The sequence below is a fragment of the Parus major genome, chromosome Z (genome assembly GCF_001522545.3).
Source record: "Parus major isolate Abel chromosome Z, Parus_major1.1, whole genome shotgun sequence".
In the NCBI taxonomy this organism is placed as follows: domain Eukaryota; kingdom Metazoa; phylum Chordata; class Aves; order Passeriformes; family Paridae; genus Parus; species Parus major.
In genome coordinates this window covers 74001269-74019950 of record NC_031799.1, presented here as the reverse complement: position 1 = coordinate 74019950, position 18682 = coordinate 74001269, and the positions used below count along the sequence as shown (strand labels likewise).

The 18682-nt window shown below is 48.5% G+C and overlaps 1 protein-coding gene across 4 annotated transcripts; it reads right to left on the bottom strand.

Annotated features, from left to right (window-relative positions):
• Positions 1-3908: 3908 nt before the first annotated feature.
• On the bottom strand, positions 3909-18645 carry RAD17 (RAD17 checkpoint clamp loader component). Of its 4 annotated transcripts, none has more exons than XM_015615312.2 (16): positions 18380-18645; positions 16121-16467; positions 15340-15423; positions 14522-14678; positions 13904-14040; positions 12760-12812; positions 12550-12675; positions 12393-12462; positions 11695-11806; positions 9473-9661; positions 8951-9036; positions 8526-8672; positions 7970-8116; positions 7112-7232; positions 6195-6252; positions 4923-5118 (listed from the first exon to the last, which is right to left on the bottom strand). In XM_015615312.2, the coding sequence occupies exons 2-16, from the start codon at positions 16418-16420 to the stop codon at positions 4923-4925; spliced, it is 1983 nt and encodes a 660-aa protein (XP_015470798.1). In that variant the 5' UTR covers positions 16421-16467; positions 18380-18645. The 4 variants fall into 4 exon arrangements, with proteins under 4 accessions (XP_015470796.1, XP_015470798.1, XP_015470797.1 ...); XM_015615311.2 differs by having other exon boundaries at positions 16121-16402; positions 18380-18641; XM_015615310.2 differs by lacking the exon at positions 18380-18645 and having other exon boundaries at positions 3909-5118; positions 16121-18367.
• Between the last annotated feature and the right edge of the window lie 37 nt (positions 18646-18682).

Sequence of the window (18682 nt, the reverse complement as noted above, 5' to 3'; positions counted from 1 at the left end):
TCTCCGGCGCCTTTGAGAAACCGTCCGGGATGTGCTGGGGATGCCCGGACGGGCTGGCGGAGGCCGGGCCGGGGCAGGCGGGTGGCGGGAGCCATGGCGGCCGTGAGGGGCTGCGGGGTGCGCTCGGCAGTGGCCGTGCCGCTGTGACCGTCCCTGCTCGGGGCTGGCACACGGTGAGCGCCTCCCGGGTGCGGATCCACCCCTCGGCGGGTGCCATCTCCGGGGCAGGGGGCAGCTGAAGGACAGTGCCGGCCCTCCCAGCACCTCCGTCTTCTCCTGCAGCTGCTCCTCCGTGACCCCTGGAGCCGCCTGGCAAACCCCCCGAGGCCCTCCCAGCCTCAGCGTTCCCCCATTGCCAGCCTGTGCCTGCCTTTTTCCCACTCTCAATCCGCGTCCCAGCATGTGAGAGCTGCTGGGGCATCCGTAAACCCCACACCTGAGCAGAGGCTGCTTCATCGTGGGAGTGAGATGGGGACTTATCTTTGACCCTTTGGCTTTTCCTGCCCTTCCAGGGGCTCCTGGACAATCCCCAGGTCCCTGCTTGGAAAGGACTGATGATTTCCCATCCCAAAAATTGAGATATGCCAGCAGTGAGTTGACTGAAGGGTTCTGAAAGGTGATGGGAAGTTTATGTGGCATAACATGAGACAGGAATCTTTCTCCAGCAGTCGGGCAGGATCTGACAGGGCTGTCGGAGCCTGGCCGACGGTGGGCGCGATGGAAAGGACCCCAGCAGAAGGGAACACTTCGTCAAGGAAACAGCCTTTTATCTTCTCCTTGGTTTCCCTCGTCTGACCTTCAAATAGTACCGGCATTTGTGAGCCGTCCTCCTCTGAGAGCGCCGGGCGGCCCGGGCCCGGCGGCTCCTGGCCCATCGGAGCGCGGCGGGCCCGGGAGCGGGCGGCTCCTGCTGCAGCCCCGCGGGAGCGGCCGGGGGGCGCCCGGGACCCCCGGGGACGGCAGGTTCCGGCTCGCTGGGCCAGTTCCCCAGGCCGAGCCCCGCGGGGTCCCGAGCCAGGCCGAGGGCGGGGGCCCCTCTCGCCGAGGAGGAGCCGGCGCTGGCCGCAGGGTTCTCCTCCTCCTCCTCCTCCTCGTCCGGCTCGGGGGCAGCCTGGGCGCGCCGCCGCAGCCAGGCGTCCCTGCAGCGGTGCACGGTGACGTGGATGAGGCCGCGGATCAGCGGCGCGGTGTAGTCGCCCAGGTAGCCCCGCAGCATGTGTGTCAGCCCGGCCCTGTCCGGGCCGCAGATGCACAGCGTGGACAGCGCGATGCTCTCCACCTGCCGGGCCTCCCACCACTGCGGGCCGTAGATGGCGTCCAGGCTCTGCCGCAGCCAGGGCCGCACGGGCTCCAGCAGCTGCTCGTGGCCGTGCAGCAGCTCTGCCCACAGGTCGGCCGGCAGCTCCTCCGCGGCCTCGGGCCCCGCGCACGGCGGCTCAGCCGGGGCGGGCGCTGCGGGCGGGCCGGGGGGCCGCGCGTACACCAGGCGGAACAGAGCCCGGCGAGCCCAGCTGCCGGGCCCCGGCGGCTCCCGGGGCGGGATCAGGATGCACTGCAGGAAGTCGTTGCGGTCCTGCACGGAGAAGCGGGCGCTGAGCACGGGCGCGGCGCAGAGCGGGCAGGTGGGGCTGCTGGCCGTGTGCCGCAGCAGGCAGCCCAGGCACGACTGGTGGCCGCAGGGCACCGCGGCCGTGTCGCTGAGCACGCTGCGGCACACCGGGCAGTTCCACTCCGTCTGCGTGGCCTTGCTCTCGCCCGGCGGGGCCGCGGGCAGGGACAAGGACAGGAGGCTCCCCATGGCTGGCACCGGAGCTGGTGCTGGGCCCGCGGCTGGACGTGGGGATCTTGAAGGTCTCTTCCAGCCTTGGTGATTCTGTGATTCTGTAGCGCTTCCAAAGCATGTCCCGCACTGCGGAATGGAAAGAGGCCGTGCCGCTGGCAGTCGTGGGGCGCAGAGGGGAGGAGGAAAGGCTCAGGGCCCCCGAGGACAGCCCCCCTGCTCCCCGAGCCCCTCGGAGCTCACCTCCAGCGCTGCAAGCGCCGCGCTGCCGGCTGCCCACAGCAGGCAGGGCTCGGGACATGGAGTGATGCTCCAGGACCGGCAGGGAAACCCCAGTGACAGCCCAGTGACAGCCCGCAGCCTTCAACACCGCTCCAGGAGACACCTGGCTCGACTCTGCAGGCCTCCCAGCCTTGCTTGGCCAGCAGTCCAGGTTGCAGCCACGCTGGCCCTGCCAGTGCCCGAGCACAGCCAGTGCGGGAGGTGACATCACAACACAGGGTTTGTCACCCTCCAGCAGCAGGTGACATCACAACAGGATGACTGCCCACAGGCATCAGGGGAAGAAGGAAAATTCTGCTTCTTGTGTTTGTGTTTCCATGCTGCTCTCAGCCACCTGCATCCATGTCTCTGTGTCTTGTCCCTGACCCTGGCCAAGGTCCCCTGTGAGGGAGAGCCTGGCTGGGGACTGCCAGCCCCGAGCCCACCCCCAGCCACAGCTTCACATGGAGACAGGGCTGGGTGGTGCCTGTGTGAGCCACGGGGCTCCCCAAAGACACCCACAGCAGCTTCAGCTCTCTGATCACACCCAGAAAGCACATGCACCCTTCCTTCTGGGATGCTCCTAAACCACAGCATCACAGAATGAGCCAGGTTGGAAAAGACCTTTGAGATCATTGAGTCCAACCCAGCCCTAACAACCAGCCCATGGCACTCAGTGCCACGTCCAGTCTTTTTATAAACCCCTGCAGGGATGGTGACTCCAGCAGCTCCCTGGGCAGCCCATCCCAGTGCCCAGCCCCTCTTTCAGTGAAGAATTTTTTCCTGGTGTCCAACCTGAGCTTCCCCTGGTGCAGCTCGAGGCCGTCTCCTCTCGTGCTGTCGGTGGCTGCCAGGACAAAGAGCCCGACCCCCAGCTGCCTGCAGCCACCCTTCAGGGAGCTGAAGAGAGTGATGAGGTCTGTGCTGAGCCTCCTTTTCTCCAGGATAAACACCCCCAGCACCCTCAGCCCTTCCTCACTTGTGCTCCAAGCCCCTCACCAGACTTGCTGCCCTTCTCTGGACACGCTCCAGCCCCTCCACAGCCTTCCTAAATTGGGGGCCCAGAACTGGACACAGCACTCGAGGTGCTGCCCAACCAGTGCCGAACACAGGGGAAGAATCCCTGCCCTGCTCCTGCTGGCCACACCATTCCTGGTCCAGGCCAGGGGCCATTTGTCATCTTGACCACCTGGGCAGGCTGCTGGCTCATGTCCAATCACTGCTGACCAGCACCCCATGTCCCTTTCACCCCTATCTGAAGCCCAGTTCTCTCCTTTCCCCACCTTGTACCTGGGACAGTGCCCAGGGAGCCAAAACGGCAGGGGGGCTGCACTGACACTTGTTCTTGCACCTGCCTGTGCTGCCAGCCCGACCTCGGCCTCACCTGATGTGCTGTTAACTGGGGACTGGCTCTAATGGGGCAGCACTAGCACTGCAGAACCCTCAGGCTCCAAACAGAATAATGGGGGGTTTGTGTGTGTGCCCAGGTGGTGTTTTCATGTGACAGAGCACAACAGCTCTGCATGCTGCAGCTCACGGTGCCAGCTGGGCACTGAATTCTGCCCTAACAAGGAAAAGGCCAACACAGCAGCTGCAGTTATCTGGTGCTACTGTAAAGAAAGCTGAAAAGATACAACAAAGGAGGGTGTGGGTGTGCCTGCAAGATAAAAATCAGTATTTTGTGCCTTTCTGTTACTTGTGCTGGAGGCACCTGAGGAACAGCTCATCCAAAGCACCCTGTGGAGGAGGAAAAGGGTTAATGGTCATCAACAGCCAAGGACATTCTCATTTGCTGTAATGAGTACAGGTGTGACAGAATTTTAGACTTAAGAGAGAAGTTTCCCCCTTCAAAATGAAGCAATAGCTGTTAGATGAAAAGGCTACACCTGTCCCCTGAGAGAGGACAGATCCAGACTCTTTAATAGCATTAATCCGGGGTCAGGGTGGATAAACGTGTTCTCTCTCTCTAAACTGGCCATAAGCAATACAGAAATGCAAACGAGCACCACACAAAGCTGTTTTGGTTTGACTTTTTTCCTCACTGCTGTGGTATTACTAACCACAGCACTCGATCAAGTGTCAGTTACCAAACACAGGATCAGTGTTTTCCCCAGCACAACTGCAAGTCAAGGAGAAAAACTGCATGTTATACGTTTAACTTCCTACAAAGTACAGCTTCTGCTTAGTTGCTGCCTTTTCCCCTCTAAAAGTTAGGAAAATATCTTTCCTAGGGGAATACAAAATAATGCATGGTACAATATTAGTTCCACTTATAAAGACATGAAGATCTTATTTATGTCTTCTGTAAGTCAGAGTACAAAACAGTATTGATACAGTAGAAGTTTTCTTTACATCATCAGTATGGGACATCAGACTTTTCAGGTGTAAATTTCAGCCTCTTCTTTCCAGAAGGGCTAAACTTCCAAACAACTGCTTTTTTGAAAGAGTGAATTTGAATAAACCTTTCAAATGCTGACAACCTAAGGCATGTGTGCTCAAGAAACACACTGCACAATTGCAAAGTATATTAAAATGTGTAAAAATAAAAATAATTTAAGACTGACACTGCTAATCTACAGTCTCTTTCAAACTGATTTCAGTCATTTATTTCTCTCTTGTTACTGCCCTAAGGCAATTTCATGGCTCAGGAGAGGCAGGAAATAACTTGTACCTTAGCACTGGGCTCGGGCTGGCCCTGCAGAGTGAGGAGGGCACCAGGAACTGTCTGTCCACTCACAGCAGGTCTGGACAGGGCTGCCAGCCCTCCTGGGCTCCCAGCCCTCGTGCATGGCTCGCAGCAGCGCTGGGCAGAGCACGCTCTTCAGCAGTGCTCGCAGCGCCGGGATCCGCGCGGGCACGGCAGAGGGAGTGTCCCGCTCTCTCAGTCGCTGTCATACTCCTCGATCCGCAGTTCCTCCTCCTCCAGGATGGCCTGTGCTGCGATGGGCTGGGGCTGGCTGCCAGGCAGGTCGCTGCTGCTGGACTGGCTGGAGGGGAGCCCCTCGGGGTCGCCGTCGGCACCGTCCCCGTGGAGCGGCAGCCCGGGCTCCTTGTCACCCAGAGCTTCCAGCTGCAGCCTGCAAGGCACCAGCGCAGTGACCACGGGCACACGGCTGCTCCCGCTGCCAGGGCTCCAGCAGAACCCCATTCCCTCCCACTGAGGCACTTTGGGAATGCTCAGTAACACAGTTTGCTCTCCATCAGAACCCCTGAGGGAGGCAAATACCTGCATTTCTCTCTACCTACGGTTCCTGCACACTGAACAGATGGAAAAGGATGACTGTGTTTTCAGCAGGAAGTCAGCCCTCAGACCAGACATTGTGACACCCCACCAACTCATTACTGCAGATACAAAATGTCAGCAGTATCCGCAGGTATGCTGCAGGGAAACTTAAAAGGGATGAGGAAGTTACAATTAATTTGAGAAGCTTCACACCTTGTGGTGCAGACCAGGGTGATGACAAAGAAATGCAGCCCTGAGGGACACTCTCCTTCCTCCCTGACCAACGACCAACATGGCTTTTAATACAACAGCTGGGGAACAGGGTGGTGCTTGGAAATTCACAGTGAAACTCAGCAGCAACACCAGGGACAAGGAGGAGATGCTCTGTCAGATGCCTCAACAAACTGTGTCCTGGTTGTGAGATGACAGTCTGCCTCACTGCAGCTGTGACCTTGATTCTTAGCTAGAAACACACCAATTAAAGCACTTCCTAAATTCCAGAGGTATCACAGCTCTAGAAGTGTAACAGAGACTCTGCTGGGGTAAATTAAGTCTCTGATTTAGAGGGCTCACAAGAGTCACAGCAGAGCTCCTCATGCCATGCCAGCCCTGAGATTGCACACACAGCCTGTGAGGAGGGCACTGCAGTCCCACAGGGAAAAACCCTGGGTTTTCAGCAATCAGCAGCTAGAGCCTATGAAAAACCATGCATTCTGAAAGGTTTATTTTAAGCAGCCTTATAGGCAAAACTATTACATGATTAAACCAGTGCAACTATCTAATTTTAGATTAAGTAACTCACTAAATGAACTTTTAAAAATACTTTGTCTTTGAATGTCACATCACAGACCCATGTAATGGAAGGGTTCTTCCCCTCCACACATGACACGGTCTCACTTTTTTTTAACCACAGACAGAAGTTCAGCTTACCTGCCAAAATGTCTTTTCAGTGGCAGCCTCCCCACGTCTTGGATAAAAGCAATCTGAGCTAAGAACAAAGAACCACCAGTATCGTATTAGGTAGATTATAATGAGCAGACAGTTGAACACAGTGGAAAGCAATGACCTTAGTGGAGTATTCCTGTATATATTTGAAATATTTTAGATACCAAAACACCACGTGTGTAACTTTTTTCTTCCCCTGAACTGTTACAGTTTACTGCAATGTATTTACAGATGGCTTACACACAAAATTCCAGATGCCAGACATTCATCCCCTGTGTATTTATCATGCAGAGCTATTATTCCACAGCCTACAAAATTCACTCATCTTGATGCCTTAGTTAAGACATGATGCTTTTTATTAAAAACCTTTAACAATAGCATAAGTGACCCAGCTCTCCAAATACTACCTTTTGCATTATGTACCACACAAAGTAGGGTTTTCTGCATCAACTGCTTGCTAATGGATTATCTCAGATTTAACTTTCTTTTTTTAATGCACTGCAAACTTGAATTTTGCTTCTTTTATCTGTGAAAGGCTTTTTGAGGTGTTATAAGTCTGCTGCTGTTAGTGGAATTCAGTAAGCAATGAAGATCTAATCAATATTAGTATTGGAAAACCTACTTGGTTTTCCAAATCTCCTCTCATCAAATCCTCCAGCAAATATAATAAAAGCCCTAAGCCTAGAGAGCACCTGAAGTTTGACCAGCCTGCCAGGGCAGCTTTAATTTTGGCTGTGGTACTGGAAGCATCTTTGGGCACCACCTACGTAACATTTACCGGCAGAATGTTTTATACTGAGGCAAAAGCATAAGCAGTATTGACCTTTCAGCTTATGAAATTTGTCAGTATGTTTCAATTGCAAAAAGAGCCCAAGATCAAGAGTTACCTTGATCCACCTTACCTTGGTTTCTCATTGGGTTTGCTAACATAGCAAGATAAGGCAGCAGCTCTGTCTGAAGGCACTCGGGGGGTAAACAGAAGCTTGAAAACAGAGATTTTGCAGCAAGGCAATTTTCCTGATACTGCAGGAGTTGGGAGGGGGGAGAAACACAAGTAAAAAGCCTGGTAAACCATCATGAATGTAGATGTTCTATACCATAACACACAGACTTTCTTCCTGCCTGCTACACAGAGCTACTGAAAAATTAGACCAGATAAAGAAAAGGTAAGCAGTTAACATACCAATCATAAAAATGGTACGACTCTTCAACTTTGCCTTTTACTAGGCATTAAAATTTAAAAAAATAAAAAAATAAATTTAAAAAAATATTCTTTGATTACAGAATTCCCAGACAATCCAGGCCAATGCTTTTGGCCAATACATTAGTTCAAATGTAAAAACATGCCAAGACCTGCTGTATCACCTGAACAAGCTATTTCTGATAAACACATAAACTGTAGCAGCAGAAATTTCTTACACTTATACAACAGTTCAGTGTGCTTCAAGCTGCACAAAACCAAACTCAATTCCAGAAATACTTACTAGCATTTCAATTCCAATTGTCTCTCTATTAATTTAGGATTAAGAGTCTCCCAGGAACATGTCAGCTTGGACACAGGCATCACGCTTTGTCAGAGGCCTCCAATTTATTTTTACATTAAAGGAGTGATGCAAACTGCTCTTCTAGCAAGTGCTTCATAGAACCAAATTATCTCAAAATAGGGTATTTTACAAGTTGTGATCAAATTTCATCCATACTACTCAACAGTCACACTTGGGGGAAAAAAGAATTAAGAAAAAATAAAATCCAGGTCTTACCTTCTTATTGATCAAAAACCACTGGGGTTTATGCAAGGGTCGGAACCCCATGCCCCCCTGCTGCTGGGCAAAGGCTCTGGATGTATTGGAGTGGATCACCCCTCGGGTAGCCACAGAGGCACTGTAGCTCTCCATCACAAGCCGTGTCTGAGAGAGAAATGGGGCCTTGTGTGAGCTCATTTGCACTGAAACACTCAGTAGCTGCAGTGGCACGACATGCACAACATTTTTAAGTTCAGATTACTGCAAAGCCTGTATTGAAAGCAGCTGAGAAAAATCAAACAGCTTGATTCCTTAGCACAAACATATTCTACTCAAAATACACTTTGTAAAATACCCTACAAGCACTACAACCCACTGTAGTAAAATGCTGATAGAAGCTGGACAAAACGTTGGCTCTACATCTCTTCTGCAGCTGATGTACTTTAGCATTCTTTAACAGTTCATGTCACACCCTAAGTTTGCAGCAAACTTTCCAAAACGCAGCAAAAAGTCAAGAGGCTCAATGTCAAAGTACTTAAAAACAAGTGTGGGCCTATAAAAAGATGACACTTACACTCCAGTTACTACAAAGGACATCAGCAGTGCTCAGATATTCACTGGCCCTCACTACATCATCTATATCAGAAAAGAAATCCACGTAGTTCTGGTGCAGGTATAGATTGAACATGCTTCCAGACATATGTGATTTTTCCACAACATCCTGTCAGGAAGAAGAAAAGTTTGGATTTTACAGGTGGATAAGGAAAAGGATGCTGTGTATGAAAAGCTGTGATGCAGCTAGGCTAGGGAGCTGGAACACAAGGTCTGTGCCCTGATGCCCAGACACAAGGAGCTGGTTTGCCCCAGTGGTCCCTTCCAGATGAGAGATTCTCTAACTCTGAATGCACACCAGCTGAGACCAGTGACCAAAGCCATGTGTCTGAGTATCTGCTCCCGTCCCTCAGGACCCTCTGAATCGTGAAGCCATTGCAGGAGTACCTCAGGCTGAATGAGCAAGGTGTCCCGGCGGTGCTTGGACAGGTGAGCAGGCAGCTGAGGGCACTCTGCTTCTGACACTGCTTCTCCTGAAAAGGATTGCACAGGCTTTAGTCCGTATGTTCAGAAATGCTGTTAGCAACTGTCAGCTCCAGCAGCAGCGAAATTACAGATTTTCCATTCCCAGAGAGCCCTGGGAGAGGCACAGCTACTTAATTATTATAGCCAATATCACGTAGTCATCAATACCCAATTAGCTGCATTAAGTTTCATATAAGAAATCTAATAAAATTATTTTTGTATTCCCTCACCTCACTATTTCTTCTCAGCTGGTTTTGTAATTGTGAGTTACTACTAAAATATGCACAGGCAGTGGCATTAGGGACCCCAATTTAGCAGATTTTATACGACTGTTACTGACCAAACACCCCAGAGGCCATCCAAAGCCTTACTTTAGCAACTCCAGCTAGCAGCAGCTGACATGCTTTGCCCAGTGAAAGGGGGAACAAGTCAAAGTTTTCTTACTTTTGCAATAGATAATTTTTCCCAAAGCATGGAAAAGAAAAATGGATGCATCCTTGCCACCAATAGCTTGTATCTCCTGGTCTTCTGAGGTATCACATTTACTTTTCTTTCTTACTTTGGAAACTTCCTCACATTTTATTGTGGAGTTCTTCTTCTTCTTTGACCAAAATTCTCTCTCCAATGAGCAGTCTATCAATAAAATCAAAAATAAAATCAAGACACAGTGCATGATTCTGCAGAAGTTTTCTATTATGTTGCTACTGCTAATGTTCTATGTGAACAAACAGTACTAATAAAAAGAACAGAACAGGCTATATAAATGGGAGCCCTATGAGAAAACTCATTTATTGGGAACACAACCCAGTCGCCTAAATTAGCATCATTCATTACTTTCATTCCACTTCTGTCCCTTAAGCCACAGCTGAGATACCAAATACTTTTTTGAACAATAAACAGCTGTCTTTGAAAAAAGCATTCAGGCTTATCCCTTCTAGTTCTGATGCATTCCCCACTTGACCATGTTTAGATTTTCATGTTTATAAAGCACAAGTACAAATGAATGTATGTAAATTATATTTCAGTTACATCCTGTTATTTCAGTTACATCCTGTTTACTTATCGAGTTTGTCTTCTACTGGCATTAACTGTACAATAACCTCCCTGGAAAATGAAGTGGCAAAGAAAACCTTTCATTTAGGTGATTCTTCCAACTGCCTAATATCTTCCACAAAGTTTGGAGCTTCATGAAATAAAATCCTTTTTCTAGTCTAAGTTAATAAACTTGAAAAATTTCACCCACAATTTCATTTTGTGGCATTTGAATGTTCCTTATTGAGCTAAGATAAATTCTCCATTAGGTATTTATTTTTCTTTTCTCCCACAATCACCGTGGATCTATTTCACCCATTAATAGTGTTACAAAGTGAATGTATCAGTTGTGCTTGCGCAGACACACACATAAAGATTCCACACAGCTTACACACATAAAAACAAGTGCTGCATGCTCAGGAGACGAGCAAGGAGAGAGGGTGTCCCCCAAACTTGCAGAGTATCACTGGCAGCATCACGTTTCACCTCAGTGGAATACCTGCACAGCTAAAGCTGTTCTGCTCAAACACGCTCCCAGTGTCAGAGAAAACGTGAGAGGAGAATGTTCACTGTGCTGTGACTCCAGCAGTCCATCTACAAGAAGCTCTGAAGTCATATGCCTTTGTTTTCTCCACAGCTCTAACTCCATGGTTAAGTTAACCATGGTAACTTATTAAAAGTTACACAAACTGGTTATTTTAAGGTTATTTAGATTTTCTGGAGGATGTATCCAGCAGTGAGACACTGCATGCTTCTCTCAGATATCACCAATCTAATATCCACTCCTACTAATGGCATAATCACCACACTGAGTGCAATCCTCTGCTTTTCTGATTCACACACAACAACCCAAGCTTGCTACACCTGAAGACATCATCAGAGCAGTTGACCTTCAAAGTCTGCAAGTTAAAGGTAGAAACTTTACTTCTCTCCCTTGTGTAATACAACTAACACTGCCCAGCTAACTTCAATATACCCTAAAATTAGAAAAGTACAACAGTCCCTCTTAAAAATGGAGTTGAAACTACCTTTAATCTTGTATTCCATGAGCACATTTGGTATTTGCAAAGCAAATGGGAGGAAAAAATGTGTGACAGAAACAATACCATTGGCAGCTCTACCACATGTAGCAGAAGATAACTGATGAGCCTGTTTCCTTAGGTCTAAGTTTAACGTAAATGATGTCACCATTTTGCAGTCCTGAGAATGAACAACACATGCCAGAGTACTGCTTTTAAAAATGCAACTCACAGACATTGTGTCCTTAACCATTTCTGACTTGTAAAATGCTCATAAAATAAGCAGTTTAGGAAAGGCAAAAACCAAGCAATGAAAGCATCCCTTTCAAACCAAGTCTGCATCATAGAAACTCTGAACAGCAAACACAAATAGCAAAGACATCAGGAAGAGGGTACTTGATCAAATTACATCAGCACATACACAGATGTCATGGTTTAACCCCAGCTTGCAGCAGCTGAGCCCCAGTCACGCCCCCACACACTCTGTTTATTCCTGCTCCACAGAAGCGTGTCAAGAATGTTTTTGCAACTCACCCACCTGTGCTGCAACTGTGAACAGAACGTGTTTTCAGCAGAAATGCTCAAAATATCACTTAATAAAACTATAATTTTTACCTTTCATAGAGGAAAACTGAAGGCTGTTTATTGCACTTCTTATGTCACCTGAACAACCTCTGCAAAGCAACTCCAGAGAAGTTCTATCAAGGACATAATTCTTCTCTCTGTTCTACAAGGAAAACCAGCATTAAAGCAATAGAAGAGCAAGAAAAGGATTATTTGAACATGGCTCTGGGAACCCACCTCACACACACACCTGCAACAGACACAAGAGTATCCAGTGTGCTCAAACCACAGAACACTGTGACCTTTAAAGCACACTGTCACAATTTACACAACAATATTAAAGAGAAAATACACATAACTCTTTGCAAAGTGTGACTCAATATGATACTTGCTTGTAATCAAAACAGTTCAGGGATAATACAGGATTTAGGTTCATGACCTCTTCTGGCCAGTTGGATATGTGAAAGATTGTATCTCTTCCTATTATTTGTTTCATTTATACAGTTATTCTAATAACCAGAGGAATTTTCAGGAGAAACTTTGTAGACTTAGACCACAGATCAAGTGACTCATCTTAAAAACAAGGTATCTTTTCAGCTTGTTCCTTGCTTTTTGTTGTTGTCAGGGAAAATGTTTTTTGCCTTGGGGAGATGAGGGGCTCTGCTTTCAAAAATCAAGTACAGTAACAAAAACCCCATTTTTTATATGGTCCTAGCACTGCACAGAAATGATGAGCTTCAACAACTTACCACACTGGCTTCTGCTGCAGCTATTCGATTAAGAACTTTCATCATATTTGTTGGTGCAACAGGCTTGAAACTGTTGAATTCCATTAAAAAAAAATAAAAATTAGTTTCTAACCTCTCAGTTGTTTGAACCATATCTTAATGAGGTAGAAGATCTTACCTAATATTGTATATACACAACTCCTCTACAATTTCTGTGGGGAATAGTGACCTCTGGCTGCTGTCTCCACTGAAGTTATCGGAGATTATAAAGACAAGGGGGCACCTACCCCTACGAACAAAACTCCTGCATTGCAAAACAGTAAAATGTGATGAACTCCAGCTTTGCAAGTTGCTAAAGCTCATAATTAACAACTCGTTTGCCACTGACCTGAGGATTTCATGTAGACTGCCAGGGTCTCGGTAGAATTGGTTCGGGATGTCCTGCCCAAAACAAAGAGCTGCTGTCATTACATTCAGAGTAAAACTCTCCTGCACAGACTGACTGTCCTGGCACTCTACATCGCCACGTTGTTTTAGCTCCTGGTTTGCTTGCTGTCAGCTACACTTAGAACACAGCTGGAGACAGACAGAGGAGCAGCAGAGGAAACAAGCCCAACACACAGTATGTCTCATTATGGAAAACCATCATCTGCAAAGAAGCGTTTTCTTGCTGTCACAGTTTCCTAATACACAGCCCTGGGTGATCACACAGCCTGTGAACAAGAGTTCTGCCCAGAGGACAAACACTCCAGCAGCTCCCTTGGGGAGGAGGGCAGGATACCCACGTGAGGTGTGACAGGACCTGCACAAGAAGGTGCCTTTATAAAGACAAGTCCCATGAGATTCTGCTTCCTAAATTCTACAGTACACTGCATTACCCTGCTAGAATTTCTGTCTGCTTTGGTCTTGAAAGTTTACAGACAACCTGACTACCAATTTCTAAAATTTCTCTCAGGAAAAGAATTGAAAAGTTCAGAAAGAAATTGCTATTGAAACACACTTCTACACAAATACAAATAAAGACTTGTCCTGTACCTGCCCACAAACCCTCAGCTTACACTTCTGCCCTCAACACCACCACCTGTGTAAAAGCAGGGAGAAAGTGCTAAATTTCAACTGTTCCTGCTTGTCTTCATTCTCATGTGTCCCCTACGCTCTCCTGCATCACTGAAGAACAGGAATAGTGGTGTGCTTGCCACTCTTCCTGTTTATATTTCCAGAAACTTAGTCATCCAGAAACATGGGAATGACTTCTCAATATCGTTTGCTCTACTTTCTGACACTGTTCTGTACTTCTGTGCTCAAACCAGACTCCCATTTCTGCCTGACTACTTGCTTCTGTGGCATAACTAACCACAGGTAGGATGTGGCTCTGGACTGCTGCAGAGACACAAAAAGTAGTGAAGATCTCATCTGCAGTAAAGCAGACTAACTCTGGCAAACACCAATTAAGTATCTGAAGCTAGTCAGCACGTCAATATTGCAACAAAAGGTACTGTTTTAAACACAACATTTCACAAGTTTTCACTTACTTCAATAAGAATAAGCTTTTTATCATTTTCTGAGGACTCCCCAAGCATCTGAAGTTTGTTATACTTATTTGCTCTTAATAGAAAATCTTGAAAGAGAGCTGCTTGGGCCTGACTCGGAAACGTATGAAAATTTGAGTCTGAAAAAGAAAACTAATTAAAAATATGTATTCTATATTACACCAAGTAAAATATAAATACCCAGATGAACTAATACCCACCCATGCTATTTTCTGACAGCAGCAATGAACAAGCTCTTTGGCAAACATATGACAAACACAGGAGAATTTTTAAAGGGGTGTAACTGAGGACCCAGACAAAGACGCTTACCTGTTTTCATTTATTTGGTTCAAATTATATCCAGGCTATTACAGAGCTCTCTATTCTGTATTTGAATTGTCAATTATTTTGGACTAAAGACTGTAAAAAAGCCCAAAACCTTTTCTAGATAAAAGCAACAGAAATATTCTCATTGGACACTAAGGAATGGATTTACATGGATGTAGATCTGCTTTCATATGTGACAGACAGAAACTAAGCAAAAATACAAGATCAAAAACCCACAAAAGTAACTGGAGGGGGGAAAAAAAAGGTAAAAATAAAATCCTTAAACATACTTACCATGGCCAAACATATTTCTCAAGTCTTCCTTTGTGAAGTCTAAAGAGAGTGGATTGGTCCATTCTTGCACCTGAAGGCCAAGATCTCTGGCTAGAATTTGCAGAGTCGCAGTTTTTCCACAGCCAGGAGGGCCAGTCAGCAGCAAGACAGAGCCACCCTGCCACAGAGATACAAAACATGATCACAAATGTGATAAATAAAGACTGACAGTTGGCTAAGGATGAATATTGGTTGAATTTCTCCTGTAGTTTCTCTGGTAATTATCCTCTCTCCCAGTGAAACCCCAGTCACACATTCTGTGCTGTAGATTTACCTGCTGAGTACTCAGAGAACCAGGCCAGGACTCTGAGAGCCTTGCTCTGCTCCTAATGCCTCTGTTAAATAAACTGCATGTGACTGCCAACATGACAGACATTCATCTGGAGAGCCAGCTCTAGTAGGCAAGGCTGGCAATTTGTGTCTCAGAACACTTCTTATCAGCCAAGATTAACAACATCCTTACCATCCTTACACCAACTCAGTGCAGCTGGAAATTCGTCATGAGACTTAAAAATTAACATGGCAGAGATAAAATGCAGCTTCAAACGCAGACTGAGGAGTTGTGATTTATGACTGGATGCCAGAAAACAGTATTTCTGAGCAAAAACTGAATCCACCTCTTAGGAGCATAAGCCCAAAATAAATGTTCAAGCTCTAACCTATGTTCTTAGGGTATTTCCTACAATGCAGAAGCTACAGAATTGCTATCTCTCTCAGTTCTCTGAACCTGAAATTGCATCCAGCTTGATAGTATGGTTTGATAATTTTAGCAAGTTTACCTGCTTTGGCTGCCTCAGAAATATGTGTGTTTTTAACCAGGTTTCAACTTCCTCAATCTTCTTCTTTTGCACGGCAAGGTCATTCTGAAACAAGGTTAAAATATGTGAAAGTTATATACTGAACTCTTAGTTTCTAATGATGAAATTAAAGAATAGAATAAACGCTGGGTAAAATATCAGGAGACATGTTGGTGTGTGCTTCGGTTACGTGTGTGCTCTGCAGAAGCAGTGCCACAGCTGAGGATGATAATCTCATCCTGTTTCCTCAAACAATCAGTTTTCCATTCTTTGTAGTCGGGAAATAATGAGTTATTTATTATTCTTTAAGTGGTAACACTTCAGTCTTGTCTGTGTCAGGATACCTCATAGCTATTGCTGGGGATAGTCCTTTCTACTTTCTTTACTCTAGTACTGCAGAGGTTTTTAGAACTTTTGCAAATCCCACACAGCTGGGTTTCCTCAGTGCTTGGAGTACTGGATGTACTACAATTCAGTCACAGGTTCAGGAGTTTACAGATGGACTGACAGGAAACATCTGAGCAGGAAGCTGCTCAGGAAGCCTGGGGGAACGTGTATCTCCTACAGAGAGAGCTCCCTGGGGTGTGGCTTCGTGCACTGGCTGGCAGTGAATCGATCAGCACTGACAGTGAACCAGTCACCCATAACCCTGTGCTTTAGCAGACAGGGCATGGTGAGAGCCTGGCTGCTGCAGGCTGTGGACAGAAGCACAACGTGTCCCAGCGGTGTCCCCACTAGATGGGCACTGCAGGAGCTCGCACACCTGGCTTTCAGGTCGGTATCTCTCCACCCACGGCAGCTCCTCCTGGGCCTGGCTCCGGCTCCGCCCAGGCCGGGCACAGGGCGGGTCCGCAGCGCACGGCTTGGCTCTTTTCCTGGGAGGAGCCGTGGCTCTGCTCTTCTCTGCCACGGGGCTCGGGTCTCTCTGCTTCTGCCGACGGCCCCTGCCAGAGCCGCCCCTCAGCGCCTTCACAGCAACCGCACAGGGGGCAATGCCTGGGCTTCCAAAGAACTCATCAAACGGCTGTGACAGCCAGTCTGTCACCTGCAGAAACACAAACATCTGGGGAGGAATGCAGCGCTCTCCTCCCCTCCGCTGGGCACAGCTATCTGTAGAAAATGGGAGATTTTTATCAAATTTATCAAATGTACATTGCCGCATGCCTGGCAGTGCCCAGGGCCAGGCTGGACGGGGCTTGGAGAAACTTGGGACAGTGGAAGGAGTCCCTGCCATGGCCGGGGTGGGGCTGGGTGGTTTTAGGGTTGTCCCAAGTACAACTGGTCTGGGGTTCCACAGTTGTTCTGTATTAAAAAAAAAAAGCTGCATTATTGTGCCAGGAGTATTTGGCAGCAAACTGGCAAATCAGAACAAGTTGAGAACTCCACAAATGCACATCCAACCTAAAGAACCAAAACAGAATGAAAAAGCAGTGTCAGCTCACTCACACTTTTACATGATGGCAATGTTCACACTCTCTGTGCAGTGTTCAGTATGTGGCACTTTTTGTCCCCTTTTTAAAAATATCTACAGTGCAACCATTTGTGCATAAAAGTTAGGAAGAGATGGCAGAGGACAGTTATTGAGGCAGCACAGTAAAATCAGGGAGTGTTTGCTGCTCTGCACAGCTTGGGCTGAACCAGAGCCCATGCCAGGACAAGCAACACTGCTGGCAACAGCACCAGGATTTAATTCTGGATTTGAGGAACATCCTGCTGGGACAGGGCGGCAGACTCACCCCAAAGTAACACCACAGGGGTCCTGTGGCAGCCCCTCGGTGTGGGACATGTGAGAGCAGACACAGCATCCCTCAAAAGGGCTGTGAAAACTCTAAACCAGCACTGCAGCTGGCAGACAGGACACTCAGAGCTGGGTGTAGCAGGAGGCTCTGTCTGCAATGGGCTCAAACAGCTCCAGCAAGGCCCTGCTTGAAAAGCCCCCACTGGGAAATACAGGAGGGTTGTCATGCTGCTTTTGGGGTGAATAATACTGAAACCAGGCTGATTCCTCCATCCCAAAGTTCAACAGACTGAGAGAGAGCTGAAGCTGGTAAAATGCCCAGAGAAAGGAACAACCAAGTACCAGCACTGAGAGCTTCTGCAGAGCTGCTGAGCTGGCACGGCCTGGGCACATCTGACTGACAGGGCAGCACTTCAGACCACAAAAGCCCCGTCCCAGATTTTAAAGGCAGCGTCTCCTGACATTTCCCTCCTTGGTGGGTGTGGGGATTCCTTCTGGAGTGGGGATGATGTGATCTCAGGGTCACTGCCTGAGGCTGAGCCAAACGCACACAGCTTGGGTGAGTACTGTAATTGTTTCTGCTGGCTTTACTACAATTGCCTCAGTGTTAAGAATCACAGAATCATTAATGCTGGAAAGCACCTCCAAGATCATCAAGGCCAGCCTTTACTTCACATTTCCACTGTTCATAAAGCATATTCACATTTCAGCTGTTGTTCCACAACAGCAGTGCTTACAGTGCCTTGGTTATAGCGCCTGTACTGTGTAGTGAATAATACTGATTAAAATCTCTTTCTCCAATCATTATCGAGTACACTCGCATAAATACATCTGGTTTGGCAGCCTCGATCCTGCAGGACAAGGCTGTGTGAGGTTCAGTGACCTCTGCACGATCGTGTCCACACAGCCACCGACCAGCTCTGGGGCTGGCACCGGACCCAGCCGCAGCCAGAGCCGCCTCTGAGGGGTTTGGAAAGCCGGGGGCTGTGGGGCGGTTTGCGGGGCTACAGGAGGTTCTGGGGTTCCTCCTGCACCTTCTCGGACACCTCGCACCGTGCCCGGCACCGTTACTGTCACACACACCGAATTTAGGCCGAATTTGCACAGCCACCCGCGATACCCCCGTGAAAGGGGAGGGTCGCTTCAAGTGACACCAAACCAAATCTCTCTTTAGTAAAAGTCAGAACAACCCCCAGTGAAAAAGGACAAGAGGCCTTGAGACTACTTGAGACAGAGACCACGGAGGAACGACCGGGCCGCCGAGAGCCCCTTGCTCGCACCCACCTCCGCCGGCCTTCCTGGGCCGCTGCCGGACATCCTCGGCCGGGGGCCCTCCCGCTGCCCCCGCCGGGCCCAGGCGGAGATCCGAAGTCGGGGCCTGGGACTCGGCGCTCCTTGGGGGAGGGAGAGCCGCGGTGTGGCTGGCGGTGTGGCTGGCGGTGTGGCTCGGTGCCCCGGGACGCGGTGCCCGGCGGTCTCGGGGAGCTCTCGGGGCTCCGCTCCCGGCGCGGCCGCGTCCCCTCACACGGCGCCTTGGGCGGGGTCCTTCCTGCCCGCCGGCTCTTAGCTGTCCGCGCCGCGCCGGGC

Excerpts from the sequence above, each read along its gene's own strand:
- RAD17 (XM_015615310.2), bottom strand. The coding sequence starts at position 16,684 with ATGCAGCTTTTTTTTTTTAATACAGAACAACTGTGGAACCCCAGACCA. Across the intron at positions 14,041-14,521 it reads GAGAAATATGTTTGGCCATG|ACTCAAATTTTCATACGTTT; the intron begins GTAAGTATGTTT and ends TTTCTTTTTCAG. Across the intron at positions 8,673-8,950 it reads CCTTGCTCATTCAGCCTGAG|GATGTTGTGGAAAAATCACA; the intron begins GTACTCCTGCAA and ends TCTTCCTGACAG.